The sequence below is a fragment of the Taudactylus pleione genome, unplaced genomic scaffold (assembly GCF_031769625.1).
Source record: "Taudactylus pleione unplaced genomic scaffold, aTauple2 ptg000073l, whole genome shotgun sequence".
NCBI lineage: Eukaryota > Metazoa > Chordata > Amphibia > Anura > Myobatrachidae > Taudactylus > Taudactylus pleione.
This window is the reverse complement of record NW_028284475.1, coordinates 759,556-778,336: the sequence shown is the minus strand read 5'-3', so window position 1 is coordinate 778,336 and position 18,781 is coordinate 759,556. Positions and strand designations below refer to the sequence as shown.

Below are 18,781 nucleotides of genomic sequence, written 5' to 3'. Positions count from 1 at the left end.
CCTTCTGCGCTGCTACAACTGCGCATGGCCGGACGTCCGTCGACGCGAGTAAACGCACGTCATTGAAGAAATGTGTGGTAAGTAGCCCGATATCTGCTGTGGTCCCCTCTAGATCCATTCAGGGGTGCCCCCAAAAACTCCCGCAAATATGATTCATAAATAGGCCCCGTAGGCCCAGGAGCCAGTGCGGACTTGAACACCAGCGGGTTTTGTGAAGCGCATATAATCTTGTGCATCTTTGCTCAGGAGTCGAACGTACACAAGTATGGAGGACAATACAGAGTCGTTCACAGCTGAAATGGCGTAACTGGGCCGTACAGGGGCGTGTACGCTAAGATCAGCGAGGGGCGCGAGGACAGAACTGCGTCTATGCAGAGTTGTGCGTACATGAACATACGCCTGTTCTCAGATGGATCTATTGCACTTGGGATAGAGCTGGAGAGTGTGCAGGCTGGCGATGCTGACGGATGTGAGCCCAAGCGCGCAGAGAGGGGCGGCCCAATCGCAGACAGGGGTACAGCCGTGCATAAGGAGCAAATGCACGCAATGAGGGAACAACTGCGCCAGACTTGCCTTCAACTGCACACCGGCCCCGTATAAAATGACACTATGGGGATATAAACCCTGCACAGAAGAGCTTACAATCTCCTTTCCTAGTTTTTGACATGCCGCTTCCCCACGATCCTCTTTCTTTCCCTCTATCACAAATGTGAGCAATTCATGGTTCTGCAGTTATTAGGATTCCAGGAACACTATTATCGCCTCATCATGCCAACATTTTATTGTAAGCAGGATGTCTCTGTGATATACAATAGCGGAAAAGAGCTTACAATCTAAATGAGGAGAAGCAATATTGTACGGTGCCTGTACTCCTTCCCAGTGTGATCCCCCCCATCCTCTCCCCTCCTCCCTGCAGGAAGATGTAAGCCCCCTTATTAGGATGGCTCACTGCATGATGAATGTGAATTGGTGACATGCTGTGCGTGAGTGTGTGTGAGAGAGGGGTAGCTCGGGACTCATTCCCTTGCGGACATTCAGAGGACCCCCTGGACGTGGCCAGCGGTGGGTGAGGCTCGGAGCAGCTGGTGATCTGCACGATCATTGTTAGGATAAATGAAGCCAGGCAAATAGAGGGTCTCTCCGGGAGTGCCGTCCTGCGTTCGGCTGCAGCTACAGTCCTGCCTTGCCTGCTTCACCTGTGGATGTCTTTAGCTCCGGAGAGGTTAAAGTGACGGTGTGGGGCTGGATCAGCTTGTCACAGTTGCCAGACGAGCCAATAAGGGGGGGGAACTGCCAAGAGGTGGGCTTGGCTTGGTAACTGGAGGGATAGAGCGAGCGATTGAGAGACAAGCCAGGCAAGCACACAGCTCCAAGCCACTAGCACCTCGCCGTACAATGATACCTTGGAACTGGGAACTGTCTCCAAAGAGCTGAGGATTTTAGCACCACGGCACACCTGGGGGAGAAACTGCACATTCTCTATATTCCTTTATCATCAGCCCCCCCTCTCTCCCCTTCTTCCACTCTCTTATAGGATATATACATACAGAGAGCCAGAATTGGGGGGCTGAAGGTAACTCATCCCATCCAGACCATGGACACATCTGGTCACTTTCACGATTCAGGGGTTGGAGACATGGATGATGAGCCTAAGTGTCAGTGTCCGTTATCTGGGGACTCAGCAAACCAGCTGCAGAGCCAGACCTTCCAGCACAGCCTGTTGCACTCCTCTCCAACAGCTTTCAGCAGGGTACCTCCTTCCACCAACTCCACGGCTCTCCACCCTTCCTCCAGGCAGGGCAGCCAGCTCAATTTAAGTGACCACTTGGTTGGACACTCTCCAACTTCAGCGTCTACAAGTGGGGCTGGCGGAGGATGCAACAAGCACAGACAAGCCAGTCCTCTCGTCCACAGGAGGGACAGCAACCCGTTCACCGAAATAGCCATGAGCTCTTGTAAATACACAGGAGGGGTCATGAAGCCCCTCAGCCGACTAAGTGCCTCGAGAAGGAACCTGATAGAATCGGAGCCGGAGAGCCAGCCGCTTCAGGTCTTCAACTCCACCAACGCGCCGCCCGAGATTGTCATTTCGTCCAAGGATGAGCGCCTCTCCAATCAGACGCTGCACCACCACCCCAACGCCACCCACAACCACCAACACTCAGGCAATAATAGCACCAACAACTACCCGAAAGCTAACAAGAGGAAGCACCAGAACATCGGGTACAAGCTGGGGCACAGGAGGGCGCTTTTCGAGAAGCGGAAGAGGCTGAGTGACTACGCGCTGATTTTCGGGATGTTTGGAATAGTTGTGATGGTCATTGAGACTGAACTGTCATGGGGTTTGTACGAAAAGGTAGGGATGATTGGCACCTGTTCCCCTCTCCCTGCCCAGAGAAGTAGGGGGCGATGTAGTGGGGTTGGGGGGGGGGGAAAGAAGAAAAAGAGAAAAAGTGTGTGAGGACACAGGGTCTTCTGGCACTGTGCAAAAAAAAATGGCTCCTTCCTCCTGCCTAGCAGTCCAGAGAGGGTGGTTATACCAGGGAGCAGTCCACAGGTTCTGCCTGGCGTGCAGATGGATGGCGCCCGGGGCAGGTGGTCTCCTTCAGTGCCAGCTCGCCTGGTCCCTGGTCCTGAAAGAGTTGCCTGTCAGGAATCACAAACACTTATGTATGTTTAGTGTGTTGGCTGCTCCCCTCTTCTCATCCTCAGAAAATTAATTATCCAGCTATTTCCCAGAAGTGTAACATTCACAGCACCATGGAAGAGAGCGAAGGATGTGCACATACACACACATTACATATATATATATAATTCTAATGTATACAGCATATATTGGGATCCGCTGGCTGGTGGATGCTGGGAGAAAAATGGCTACAGGTGTCAAGGAGGTAGGCAGGAGCAGCTAGGTACTGTGCATGTGTCATTCCTCCACGTCTCCAGGAACGGAGCCTGTTCTGTATGATTCCCATGCTCGCTGTGTCAGGTACATGCACACTGGGTGAGGAAGGAGGGGGGGGCAGATTAGTCGCCCCCCCTCTATCATTCCCTACTTGCTGCTATAAGAGCCACTTGCATTTCCCCGCAGCAGCCCCGGGAAGCTGGTGGAATGTACAATGAGATCTCCCTGGTTCTGCAGTCACGAGATGCATCCTCCTTACCATTCAGCGCTGCTTGTCAGCCCCGTCCGGCAGCCCAGGGCACCGTCTGCTTACAGAATACTCACATTGTTTAGTTCCATATAAAGAACTGTCGGGGAGAACTTCCTGCCCTTTGGGGAGCGGGGTCTGTGGCAGTAAATGAGATTCCTCCTCAGACCTAGCGATTTAGGCGGATTTCACGCTCTGTGGTCCCCACGTCTGCTAAATGCCACTGATGTACCAAGGCCTTGATGCAGCCAGGGCTGGTCCTCCGTGTTATACTGCTGTGTGGCCTGGAGTTATTTGTCACAGAGGATTCATTCAGATTTCAAAAGCACCGTTTTACAGAACAGTTTCATTTGTGGTGATAAGATATCTCTTTCTCATATCTATCTCTCTCTCTCTCTCTCTCTCTCTCTCTCTCCTACCTACCTATCTATCTATCTCTCTCTCTCTCCTACCTACCTACCTATCTCACATCTATGTCATATCTCTCTTATATCTTTCTCTATCTCCCTCTCTCTCTCTCTCTCTCTCTCTCTCTCTCTCTCTCTCTCTCTCTCCTACCTACCTATCTATCTCACATCTCTCTTATATCTTTCTCTCTCTCTATCTCCCTCTCTCTCTCTCTCATATCCATCTATCTCATTTTGTTATGGAGGGTGTGGGGGTGCCAGAGCAGCTGGTAGGCCGGCAGAGCGTTAGCACACACGCTGGGGTAGACTGATAGTCACCCTAGATGGCACCCGTTGCATTGCATTACAGCATGCGGTGGCCTCCGTAGGACTGAATGACAGGATGGTGCACGGAGCTGACAGAATGGGAGGGGGGGGATTCAGCTGTTAAACGCTTGTACATGCATCTAATTTAAGACATTTGCAGCTGTCACACAGCAGTGTGAAATGCAGACAGGGAAGAGATTTCTATGGCTCGGAGGGGTGAATAACACTAGACACCAGTGGGTTTGCACAGCGCGGCCGGCCGTGCTCAAGTTAATCTCGCATCTCCTTAAAATAAAATAAAAATGCTATCTTGTGTTAGTAGGAGACCATTGGTAGTGAGGTGCTTAATCCACTCCCAAACTGACCTCAACAACGGTTCCTGCCACCTCTGCTGTAAGGCAGCTCTGTATAGAGGTAGTGAGAGGCACAACGTCCCTGAAGGGTGGGGGTTGTTGCGGGTGGTCCCCCCCCCCCCCATCCCCATAGGGAGACTGAAATCTTCATCCGCTCCAGAAGGAAAATCAATAATTTCCATTCTGCGAGTTCTGCAGCTCATTAAAAAGTTGCCTCTCTCTGAAAAATTAGTTAATTCCCTCAACATCTTATTACTTCCTGTGTGTCACCAACACAGAGGCACTCATAGAGTTACTTACATTAACCCACCCACTCCTGGACTCTCAACTATATATCCTCCCTAACAGAATACATTTTGTATTAGACCAGTGGGTACCAGACGTTACAGTACTATGTTCATAAATAGAGTATTACAGTAACAGACCAGAGAGCACCAGACATTACAGTACTATGTTCATAAATAGAGTATTACAGTAACAGACCAGATATTACAGTACTATGTTCATAAATAGAGTATTACAGTGACAGACCAGAGAGCACCAGATATTACAGTACTATGGCCCTCATTCAGAGCCGCTCGTTAGCGGCAGTACGCTCGTTCCGAGCGATGTTTGCACATCTGCGCATGCGTACGCTTTTTAGTACGCATGCGCGAACCAGTCAGTGCGGCCGAAAATCGTTTGTACGCTATATAGCGAGTGCCTGCTATTTTGAGTGACAGAATGAGGCGTATGTGGGTGGTAACAGGGGAAGGTGCTTGAAAATGGGGAGTGGAGATCCGAACGCAGGCGTGCTTAAAGGTCAAAACGGGCGTTTTATGGGTGTGTATATTTAAAACAGCAGCGTCATTGACCACGTCACTGGGTTATTTTAGAGCCAGAACTGCACGCAAATTTGTGGTAGCAAACACCAACCACAAGAATAGCGAGCAGTTCATACGCTGGTCGATGTACTCGATTAATCTAATAAATAGCGGACATGACGTAGGATGCGTGCGGCCAGGGGGCGTTTTTAACAAATAAACGAGCGTATGTTTTGCTCGTTCGTTCAGACTTAGAGGTGTGAACAGACTGCAATGTGCGTACGGATCATTTGAATAGCCACCCCTTGTTTTTAAACGAACGACCGCAAATAGCGAACGGCTCTGAATGAGGGCCTATGTTCAGAAATAGAGTATTACAGTAACAGACCAGAGAGCACCAGAAATTACAGTACTATGTTCATAAATAAGAGTATTACAGTAACAGACCAGATATTACAGTACTATGTTCATAAATAGAGTATTACAGTAACAGACCAGAGAGCACCAGATATTACAGTACTATGTTCATAAATAGAGTATTACAATAACAGACCAGAGAGCACCAGACATTACAGTACTATGTTCATAAATAGAGTATTACAGTAACAGACCAGATATTACAGTACTATGTTCATAAATAGAGTATTACAGTAACAGACCAGAGAGCACCAGATATTACAGTACTATGTTCATAAATAGAGTATTACAGTAACAGACCAGAGAGCACCAGACATTACAGTACTATGTTCATAAATAGAGTATTACAGTAACAGACCAGATATTACAGTACTATGTTCATAAATAGAGTATTACAGTAACAGACCAGAGAGCACCAGACATTACAGTACTATGTTCATAAATAGAGTATTACAGTAACAGACCAGATATTACAGTACTATGTTCATAAATAGAGTATTACAGTAACAGACCAGAGAGCACCAGACATTACAGTACTATGTTCATAAATAGAGTATTACAGTAACAGACCAGATATTACAGTACTATGTTCATAAATAGAGTATTACAGTAACAGACCAGAGAGCACCAGATATTACAGTACTATGTTCATAACTAGAGTATTACTGTAACAGACCAGAGAGCACCAGACATTACAGTACTATGTTCATAAATAGAGTATTACAGTAACAGACCAGAGAGCACCAGACATTACAGTACTATGTTCATAGAGTATTACAGTAACAGACCAGTGGGTACCAGATATTACAGTACTATGTTCATTAATAGAGTATTACAGTAACAGACCAGAGAGCACCAGATATTACAGTACTATGTTCATAAATAGAGCATTACAGTAACAGACCAGATATTACAGTACTATGTTCATAAATAGAGTATTACAGTAACAGACCAGAGAGCACCAGATATTACAGTACTATGTTCATAAATAGAGCATTACAGTAACAGACCAGATATTACAGTACTATGTTCATAAATAGAGTATTACAGTAACAGACCAGAGAGCACCAGATATTACAGTACTATGTTCATAAATAGAGTATTACAGTAACAGACCAGTGGGTACCAGACATTACAGTACTATGTTCATAAATAGAGTATTACAGTAACAGACCAGAGAGCACCAGATATTACAGTACTATGTTCATAGAGTATTACAGTAACAGACCAGAGAGTACCAGATATTACAGTACTATGTTCATAAACAGCAGTAATGATTATTACATTAACAGACCAGAGAGCACCAGGTATTACAGTACTGTTAATAAACAGGAGTAATGAGTATTACACTAACAAACCAGAGAGCAAATGGTAATAAAGTGCTATATTCATAAACAGGAGTAACGAGTATTATACTAATATACTACAGAGTACCAGATATTACAGTACTATGTACATAAATAGGAGTAATGTGTGTTACACTAACAGACCAGAGAGTAACGGGTATTACAGTACTATGTTCATATACAGGAGTAATGATTATTACACTAACAGACCAGAGAGCACCAGATATTACAGTACTATGTACATAAATAGGAGTAATGTGTGTTACACTAACAGACCAGAGAGTAACGGGTATTACAGTACTATGTTCATATACAGGAGTAATGATTATTACACTAACAGACCAGAGAGCACCAGGTATTACAGTACTATGTTCATAAACAGGAGTAATGTGTGTTACATTAACAGGCGAGAGAATACTGAGTAATGCATAAGTAGGATGAATGAGTATCACACTAACAGAATAGAAAGTACCTGGTACTCCAGTAATATATTCATAAATAGGCGTAATGAGTGTTACACTAACAGGCGAGAGAATACTGAGTAACGCATAAGTAGGATGAATGAGTATCACACTAACAGAATAGAAAGTACCTGGTACTCCAGTAATATATTCATAAATAGGCGTAATGAGTGTTACACTAACAGGCGAGAGAATACTGAGTAACGCATAAGTAGGATGAATGAGTATTACACTAACAGAATAGAAAGTACCTGGTACTACAGTAATATATTCATAAATAGGAGTTTTTTTATTTTTATTACAGTACAATATTCATATATACTGTAGGAGTAATGAATATTATATGGCATTAATGAAAGTCACACTAACAGAATTTACAGTGCCTGGTACTATACTCATAAATAGCACCCACAAAAAGTGGGCAACACACCCGTTTTCTGGAACGGAGAAAGGTCTTGCACACCCCCACCCCCAAATGTCTGTAGCCTTTCAATCAGGCTGTGGCTTTGCAAAGCCGCGAGCAATCTCGCTGTAGAAGACTGGGCGCCTGCATACGACAAATCTTACATCGGAGTAGTACACAAACCGTCATGTTTGCATAATACTCTGAATCAGGTCATATATTCATAAATAGGAGTAATGAGTGTTACACTAACAGGTGAGAGAGTACTGAGTAATGCATAAGTAGTATGAATGAGTACTACACTAATAGAATAAAAAGTACCTAGTACTACAGTAAAATATTAATAAATAGGAGTAATGAGTGTTACACTAACAGGCGAGAGAATACTGAGTAACGCATAAGTAGGATGAATGAGTATCACACTAACAGAATAGAAAGTACCTGGTACTACAGTAAAATATTCATAAATAGGAGTAATGAGTGTTACACTAACAGGCGAGAGAATACTGAGTAATGCATAAGTAGGATGAATGAGTATTACACTAACAGAATAGAAAGTACCTGGTACTACAGTAATATATTCATAAATAGGAGTAATGAGTGTTACACTAACAGGCGAGAGAATACTGAGTAATGCATAAGTAGGATGAATGAGTATTACACTAACAGAATAGAAAGTACCTGGTACTACAGTAATATATTCATAAATAGGAGTAATGAGTGTTACACTAACAGGCGAGAGAATACTGAGTAAAGCATAAGTAGGATGAATGAGTATTACACTAACAGAATAGAAAGTACCTGGTACTACAGTAATATATTCATAAATAGGAGTAATGAGTGTTACACTATCAGGCGAGAGAATACCGAGTAATGCATAAGTAGGATGAATGAGTATTACACTAACAGAATAGAAAGTACCTGGTACTACAGTAATATATTCATAAATAGGAGTAATGAGTGTTACACTAACAGGCGAGAGAATACTGAGTAACGCATAAGTAGGATGAATGAGCATTACACTAACAGAATAGAAAGTACCTGGTACTACAGTAATATATTCATAAATAGGAGTAATGAGTGTTAACACTAACAGGCGACAGAATACTGAGTAATGCATAAGTAGGATGAATGAGTATTACACTAACAGAATAGAAAGTACCTGGTACTACAGTAATATATTCATAAATAGGAGTAATGTGTGTTACACTATCAGGAGAGAGAATACCGAGTAATGCATAAGTAGGATGAATGAGTATTACACTAACAGGCGAGAGAGTAGTGAGTAATGCATAAGTAAGATGAATGAGTATTACACTAACAGAATAGAAAGTACCTGGTACTACAGTAATATATTCATAAATAGGAGTAATGAGTGTTACACTATCAGGCGAGAGAATACCGAGTAATGCATAAGTAGGATGAATGAGTATTACACTAACAGAATAGAAAGTACCTGGTACTACAGTAATATATTCATAAATAGGAGTAATGAGTGTTACACTAACAGGCGAGAGAATACTGAGTAATGCATAAGTAGGATGAATATTACACTAATAGAATAGAAAGTACCTAGTACTACAGTAATATATTCATAAATAGGAGTAATGAGTGTTACATAACAGGCGAGAGAGTACTGAGTAACGCATAAGTAAGATAAATGAGTAATACACTAACAGAATAGAAAGTACCTGGTACTACAGTAATGTATTTATAAATAGTATTGTGTGTTACACTAACAGGCGAGGAGTACTGAGTAATGCATAAGTAGGATGAATGAGTATTACACTAACAGAATAGAAAGTACCTGGTACTACAGTAATATATTCATAAATAGGAGTAATGAGTGTTACATTAACAGGCGAGAGAGTATCGAGTAATGCACAAGTAGGATGAATGGGTATTACACTAACAGAATAGAAAGTACCTGGTACTACAGTAATATATTCATAAATAGAGTATTACAGTAACAGACCAGAGAGTACCAGATAATACAGTACTATGTTCATAAACAGGAGTAATGATTATTACACTAACAGACCAGAGAGTACCAGATATTACAGTACTATGTTCATAAACAGGAGTAATGATTATTATAGTAACAGACTAGAGAGTACCAGATATTACAGTACTATGTTAATAAACAGCAGTAATGATTATTACACTAACAGACTAGAGAACACCAGATATTACAGTACTATGTTAATAAATAGGTGTAATGATTATTACACTAACAGACTAGAGAGCACCAGGTATTACAGTACTGTTAATAAATAGGAGTAATGAGTATTACACTAACAGACTAGAGAGTACCAGATATTACAGTACTATGTTAATAAACAGCAGTAATGATTATTACACTAACAGACTAGAGAACACCAGATATTACAGTACTATGTTAATAAATAGGAGTAATGATTATTACACTAACAGACTAGAGAGCACCAGGTATTACAGTACTGTTAATAAATAGGAGTAATGAGTATTACACTAACAGACTAGAGAGTACCAGATATTACAGTACTATGTTAATAAACAGGAGTAATGATTATTACACTAACAAACCTGAGAGCAAATGGTAATAAAGTGCTATATTCATAAACAGGAGTAACGAGTATTATACTAACATACTACAGAGTACCAGATATTACAGTACTATGTACATAAATAGAAGTAATGCGTGTTACACTAACAGACCAAAGAGTAACGGGTATTACAGTACTATATTCATATACAGGAGTAATGAATATTACACTAAAAGACCAGATAGTACTGGGTATTACAGTACTATAATTATAAATAGGAATTATGAGTAATACATGATCAGTACACCTGAAGATGGCGGCAGCTGTGGGGGCCAATCTCTCCGTAATGCATCGTGTTCCGGAAGTTGATAAATTAAGCAGCATCGCATCCCGCATAGAAACCTGTGGAGGTTGCAGCTGCCGGTGGGATTGACGATCTCGCAACAGGTAACAGAGATATCTGCTGTGGTCCCTCTGTCATACATTTTGGGGATACTAAATATTCTCAGTTACCCCCCAGAAATGGGTGTTTGTGGGGAATAAGCTGTAAATATTTATTGATAAATGGGACCCTAAAAGACCAGCAAGTACCTGGTTTTACAGTACTATATTCATAAATAGGAAAAATTATGATTACACTAAATTACCACAAATGACTGGGTATTACAGTACAATATTCATATATACTGTAGGAGTAATGAATATTATATGGCAGTAATGAAAGTCACACTAACAGAATTTACAGTGCCTGGTACTATACTCATAAATAGCACCCACAAAAAGTGGGCAACACACCCGTTTTCCGGAACGGAGAAAGGTCTTGCACACCCCCACCCCAAAAGTCTGTAGCCTGTCAATCAGGCTGTGGCTTTGCAAAACCGCGAGCAATCTCGCTGTAGAAGACTGGGTGCCTGCATACAACAAACCCTACATCGGAGTAGTACACAAACCGTCATGTTTGCATAATACTCTGAATCAGGTCATATATTCATAAATAGGAGTAATGAGTGTTACATTAACAGGTGAGAGAGTGCTGAGTAATGCATAAGTAGGATGAATATTACACTAATAGAATAGAAAGTACCTGGTACTACAGTAATATATTCATAAATAGGAGTAATGAGTGTTACACTAACAGGTGAGAGAGTACTGAGTAATGCATAAGTAGTATGAATGAGTATCACACTAACAGAATAGAAAGTACCTGGTACTACAGTAATATATTCATAAATAGGAGTAATTCATGTTACACTAACAGGCGAGAGAATACTGAGTAATGCATAAGTAGGATGAATGAGTATCACACTAACAGAATAGAAAGTACCTGGTACTACAGTAATATATTCATAAATAGGAGTAATGAGTGTTACACTATCAGGCGAGAGAATACTGAGTAATGCATAAGTAGGATGAATGAGTATTACACTAACAGAATAGAAAGTACCTGGTACTACAGTAATATATTCATAAATAGGAGTAATGAGTATTACACTAACAGGCGAGAGAATACTGAGTAACGCATAAGTAGTATGAATGAGTATTACACTAATAGAATAAAAAGTACCTAGTACTACAGTAATATATTCATAAATAGGAGTAATGAGTGTTACACTAACAGGTGAGAGAGTACTGAGTAACGCATAAGTAGGATGAATGAGTATTACACTAACAGAATAGAAAGTACCTGGTACTACAGTAATATATTCATAAATAGGAGTAATGAGTGTTACACTATCAGGCGAGAGCATACTGAGTAATGCATAAGTAGTATGAATGAGTATTACACTAATAGAATAAAAAGTACCTAGTACTACAGTAATATATTCATAAATAGGAGTAATGAGTGTTACATTAACAGGCGAGAGAATACTGAGTAACGCATAAGTAGGATGAATGAGTATCACACTAACAGAATAGAAAGTACCTGGTACTACAGTAATATATTCATAAATAGGAGTAATGAGTGTTACACTATCAGGCGAGAGAATACTGAGTAATGCATAAGTAGGATGAATGAGTATTACACTAACAGAATAGAAAGTACCTGGTACTACAGTAATATATTCATAAATAGGAGTAATGAGTGTTACACTATCAGGCGAGAGAATACTGAGTAATGCATAAGTAGGATGAATATTACACTAATAGAATAAAAAGTACCTAGTACTACAGTAATATATTCATAAATAGGAGTAATGAGTGTTACACTAACAGGTGAGAGAGTACTGAGTAACGCATAAGTAGGATGAATGAGTATTACACTAACAGAATAGAAAGTACCTGGTACTACAGTAATATATTCATAAATAGGAGTAATGAGTGTTACACTAACAGGCGAGAGAATACTGAGTAACGCATAAGTAGGATGAATGAGTATTACACTAACAGAATAGAAAGTACCTGGTACTACAATAATATATTCATAAATAGGAGTAATGAGTGTTACATTAACAGGCGAGAGAGTACCGAGTAATGCATAAGTAGGATGAATGGGTATTACACTAACAGAATAGAAAGTACCTGGTACTACCGTAATACATTCATAAATAGGAGTAATGTGTGTTACACTAACACGCGAGAGAGTACTGAGTAATGCATAAGTAGGATGAATGAGTATTACACTAACAGAATAGAAAGTACCTAGTACTACAGTAATAAATAGGAGTAATGAGTAATATACAAATAGACCATGGAGTAATGGATATTACAGTACTATATTAGTATTACACTAACAGACCAGAGAGTAACGTGTATTACTCTACTATATTCATAAATAGAAGTAATGAGTATTAGACTACCAGACCAGAGTAAAAAGTATTACTATACTATATTAATAAATATTAGTAATGAGTACTACAGTAACAGACCAGAGAGTAATGTGTATTACTATATTATATTCATAAATAGGAGTTCTGAGTATTAAACTAACAGATCAGAGTGTAACGTGTATTACTATACTATATTCATAAATAGTAGTAATGAGTATTACACTAACAGACCAGAGAGTAACGTGTATTACTATACTATATTCATAAATAGTAGTAATGAGTATTACACTAACAGACCAGAGAGTAACGTGTTTTACTATACTATATTCATAAATAGGAGTACTGAGTATTACACTAACAGACCAGAGAGTAACGTGTATTACTATACTATAATCATAAATAGTAGTAATGAGTATTACACTAACAGACCAGAGAGTAACGTGTTTTACTATACTATATTCATAAATAGGAGTACTGAGTATTACACTAACAGACCAGAGAGTAACGTGTATTACTATACTATATTCATAAATAGGAGTACTGAGTATTACACTAACAGACCAGAGAGTAACGTGTATTACTATACTATAATCATAAATAGGAGTACTGAGTATTACACTAACAGAACAGAGAGTAACGTGTTTTACTATACTATATTCATAAATAGGAGTACTGAGTATTACACTAACAGACCAGAGAGTAACGTGTATTACTATACTATATTCATAAATAGGAGTACTGAGTATTACACTAACAGACCAGAGAGTAACGTGTATTACTATACTATATTCATAAATAGGAGTACTGAGTATTACACTAACAGACCAGAGAGTAACGTGTATTACTATACTATATTCATAAATAGGAGTACTGAGTATTACACTAACAGACCAGAGAGTAACAGGTATTACTATACTATATTCATAAATAGTAGTAATGAGTATTACACTAACAGACCAGAGAGTAACGTGTATTACTATACTATATTCATAAATAGGAGTACTGAGTATTACACTAACAGACCAGAGAGTAACGTGTATTACTATACTATATTCATAAATAGTAGTAATGAGTATTACACTAACAGACCAGAGAGTAACGTGTATTACTATACTATATTCATAAATAGGAGTACTGAGTATTACACTAACAGACCAGAGAGTAACAGGTATTACTATACTATATTCATAAATAGTAGTAATGAGTATTACACTAACAGACCAGAGAGTAATGTGTATTACTATACTATATTCATAAATAGGAGTACTGAGTATTACACTAACAGACCAGAGAGTAACGTGTATTACTATACTATATTCATAAATAGTAGTAATGAGTATTACACTAACAGACCAGAGAGTAACGTGTATTACTATACTATATTCATAAATAGGAGTACTGAGTATTACACTAACAGACCAGAGAGTAACGTGTTTTACTATACTATGTTCATAAATAGTAGTAATGAGTATTACACTAACAGACCAGAGAGTAACGTGTATTACTATACTATATTCATAAATAGTAGTAATGAGTATTACACTAACAGACCAGAGAGTAACGTGTATTACTATACTATATTCATAAATAGGAGTACTGAGTATTACACTAACAGACCAGAGAGTAACGTGTTTTACTATACTATATTCATAAATAGGAGTACTGAGTATTACACTAACAGACCAGAGAGTAACAGGTATTACTATACTATATTCATAAATAGGAGTACTGAGTATTACACTAACAGACCAGAGAGTAACGTGTATTACTATACTATAATCATAAATAGTAGTAATGAGTATTACACTAACAGACCAGAGAGTAACGTGTATTACTATACTATATTCATAAATAGTAGTAATGAGTATTACACTAACAGACCAGAGAGTAACGTGTATTACTATACTATATTCATAAATAGGAGTACTGAGTATTACACTAACAGACCAGAGAGTAACAGGTATTACTATACTATAATCATAAATAGTAGTAATGAGTATTACACTAACAGACCAGAGAGTAACGTGTATTACTATACTATAATCATAAATAGTAGTAATGAGTATTACACTAACAGACCAGAGAGTAACGTGTATTACTATACTATAATCATAAATAGTAGTAATGAGTATTACACTAACAGACCAGAGAGTAACGTGTATTACTATACTATATTCATAAATAGGAGTACTGAGTATTACACTAACAGACCAGAGAGTAACAGGTATTACTATACTATATTCATAAATAGTAGTAGATGTAATAGAGTAATGCATATTATACTACCAGGACGAAGTACACTGTGTACTATATTCATACATAGCAGTACAAAGTGTAACATTAGTAGACCAGGGCACACCTGGTGTTACAGCAGTATACTCATAAATACAAGTAATAAATATTACAATACACTACCAAAACAGAGAGTATGAGGCATCACAATAATACATTCACAGATAGACGTAACAAATATTAAACTACCAGACATCTACAGTAGTACCGTAGTATCTGGTTTTACAGTACTACATTAATCTATAGTGATAAATAGTTACACTATCAGGAACAAGGAGTACAGGGCCTTACTTTACTATATTAAAAAATATGGGATCGGTATGTAATACCGACAGACAGGATCCAGGCGGTCAGAATCCCGACACCTGGATCCCTACACTTGGTGGTCGGTATGCTAACCTTCCCCCTCTCCCGCAAACCCAAAAATATAATTAATGTGTATTACACTACCAGAATAGTGACCTGGCTAATACAGTACTATATTCAGAAATAGGAGTAATTAGTATTACAGTATCAGCCCAGGAGTACTGGTTATTGCAGTTCTATATTTATAAAAAGCTGTAATTAGTAATGCATTACCAGACAAGTAGTAATTGGTATCACAGTACTATATTCATAAGCAGAAGTCTTTCATTTTCTGGCAGTGTAATACTCAGTACTCCTATTTATGAATATAGTACTGTAATACCAGGTACTATCTGATCAGCTAGTGTAATACTCAGTACTCCTATTTATGAATATAGTACTGCAATACCAGGTACTATCTGATCAGCTAGTGTAGTACTGACTCCTATTTATGAATATAGTACTGCAATACCAGGTACTATCTGATCAGCTAGTGTAGTACTGAGGACTCCTATTTATGAATATAGTACTGCAATACCAGGTACTATCTGATCAGCTAGTGTAGTACTGAGGACTCGTACATATGAATATAGTACTGCAATACCAGGTACTATCTGATCAGCTAGTGTAGTACTGAGGACTCGTACATATGAATATAGTACTGTAATACCAGGTACTATCTGATCAGCTAGTGTAGTACTGAGGACTCGTACATATGAATATAGTACTGCAATACCAGGTACTATCTGATCAGCTAGTGTAGTACTGAGGACTCGTACATATGAATATAGTACTGCAATACCAGGTACTATCTGATCAGCTAGTGTAGTACTGAGGACTCGTACATATGAATATAGTACTGTAATACCAGGTACTATCTGATCAGCTAGTGTAGTACTGAGGACTCGTACATATGAATATAGTACTGTAATACCAGGTACTATCTGATCAGCTAGTGTAATACTCAGTACTCCTATTTATGAATATAGTACTGCAATACCAGGTACTATCTGATCAGCTAGTGTAGTACTGAGGACTCCTATTTATGAATATAGTACTGCAATACCAGGTACTATCTGATCAGCTAGTGTAGTACTGAGGACTCCTATTTATGAATATAGTACTGCAATACCAGGTACTATCTGATCAGCTAGTGTAATACTCAGTACTCCTATTTATGAATATAGTACTGCAATACCAGGTACTATCTGATCAGCTAGTGTAGTACTGAGGACTCGTACATATGAATATAGTACTGCAATACCAGGTACTATCTGATCAGCTAGTGTAGTACTGAGGACTCGTACATATGAATATAGTACTGCAATACCAGGTACTATCTGATCAGCTAGTGTAATACTCAGTACTCCTATTTATGAATATCGTACTGCAATACCAGGTACTATCTGATCAGCTAGTGTAGTACTGAGGACTCGTACATATGAATATAGTACTGCAATACCAGGTACTATCTGATCAGCTAGTGTAGTACTGAGGACTCGTACATATGAATATAGTACTGCAATACCAGGTACTATCTGATCAGCTAGTGTAATACTCAGTACTCCTATTTATGAATATAGTACTGCAATACCAGGTACTATCTGATCAGCTAGTGTAGTACTGAGGACTCCTATTTATGAATATAGTACTGCAATACCAGGTACTATCTGATCAGCTAGTGTAGTACTGAGGACTCGTACATATGAATATAGTACTGCAATACCAGGTACTATCTGATCAGCTAGTGTAGTACTGAGGACTCCTATTTATGAATATAGTACTGCAATACCAGGTACTATCTGATCAGCTAGTGTAGTACTGAGGACTCGTACATATGAATATAGTACTGCAATACCAGGTACTATCTGATCAGCTAGTGTAGTACTGAGGACTCGTACATATGAATATAGTACTGCAATACCAGGTACTATCTGATCAGCTAGTGTAGTACTGAGGACTCGTACATATGAATATAGTACTGCAATACCAGGTACTATCTGATCAGCTAGTGTAGTACTGAGGACTCGTACATATGAATATAGTACTGCAATACCAGGTACTATCTGATCAGCTAGTGTAATACTCAGTACTCCTATTTATGAATATAGTACTGCAATACCAGGTACTATCTGATCAGCTAGTGTAGTACTGAGGACTCGTACATATGAATATAGTACTGCAATACCAGGTACTATCTGATCAGCTAGTGTAGTACTGAGGACTCCTATTTATGAATATAGTACTGCAATACCAGGTACTATCTGATCAGCTAGTGTAGTACTGAGGACTCGTACATATGAATATAGTACTGCAATACCAGGTACTATCTGATCAGCTAGTGTAGTACTGAGGACTCGTACATATGAATATAGTACTGCAATACCAGGTACTATCTGATCAGCTAGTGTAGTACTGAGGACTCGTACATATGAATATAGTACTGCAATACCAGGTACTATCTGATCAGCTAGTGTAGTACTGAGGACTCGTACATATGAATATAGTACTGCAATACCAGGTACTATCTGATCAGCTAGTGTAATACTCAGTACTCCTATTTATGAATATAGTACTGCAATACCAGGTACTATCTGATCAGCTAGTGTAGTACTGAGGACTCGTACATATGAATATAGTACTGCAATACCAGGTACTATCTGATCAGCTAGTGTAGTACTGAGGACTCGTACATATGAATATAGTACTGCAATACCAGGTACTATCTGATCAGCTAGTGTAGTACTGAGGACTCGTACATATGAATATAGTACTGCAATACCAGGTACTATCTGATCAGCTAGTGTAGTACTCAGTACTCCTATTTATGAATATAGTACTGCAATACCAGGTACTATCTGATCAGCTAGTGTAATAGTACTCCTATTTATGAATATAGTACTGCAATACCAGGTACTATCTGATCAGCTAGTGTAGTACTGAGGACTCGTACATATGAATATAGTACTGCAATACCAGGTACTATCTGATCAGCTAGTGTAATACTCAGTACTCCTATTTACGAATATAGTACTGCAATACCAGGTACTATCTGATCAGCTAGTGTAGTACTGAGGACTCGTACATTTGAATATAGTACTGTAATACCCAATACTCCCTGTTCTAGTAGTCTAGCACTCAGTACTCCTATCAATATTGTACTGTAGAGTATATTTTTTATGGCAGAGTAAATAACCATATTTATG

General features: G+C 39.1%; 1 protein-coding gene across 1 annotated transcript in view; it reads left to right on the top strand.

The window, feature by feature from the left end:
* Positions 1-1,420: 1,420 nt before the first annotated feature.
* KCNN3 (potassium calcium-activated channel subfamily N member 3) overlaps positions 1,421-18,781 on the top strand; it is a 119,268-nt gene continuing 101,907 nt past the window's right edge. The window contains exon 1 of the mRNA XM_088467529.1: positions 1,421-2,356. Within this exon, the coding sequence (XP_088323655.1) occupies positions 1,595-2,356 (762 nt within the window). The 5' untranslated portion in view covers positions 1,421-1,594. The remainder of the gene's footprint in view (positions 2,357-18,781) is intronic.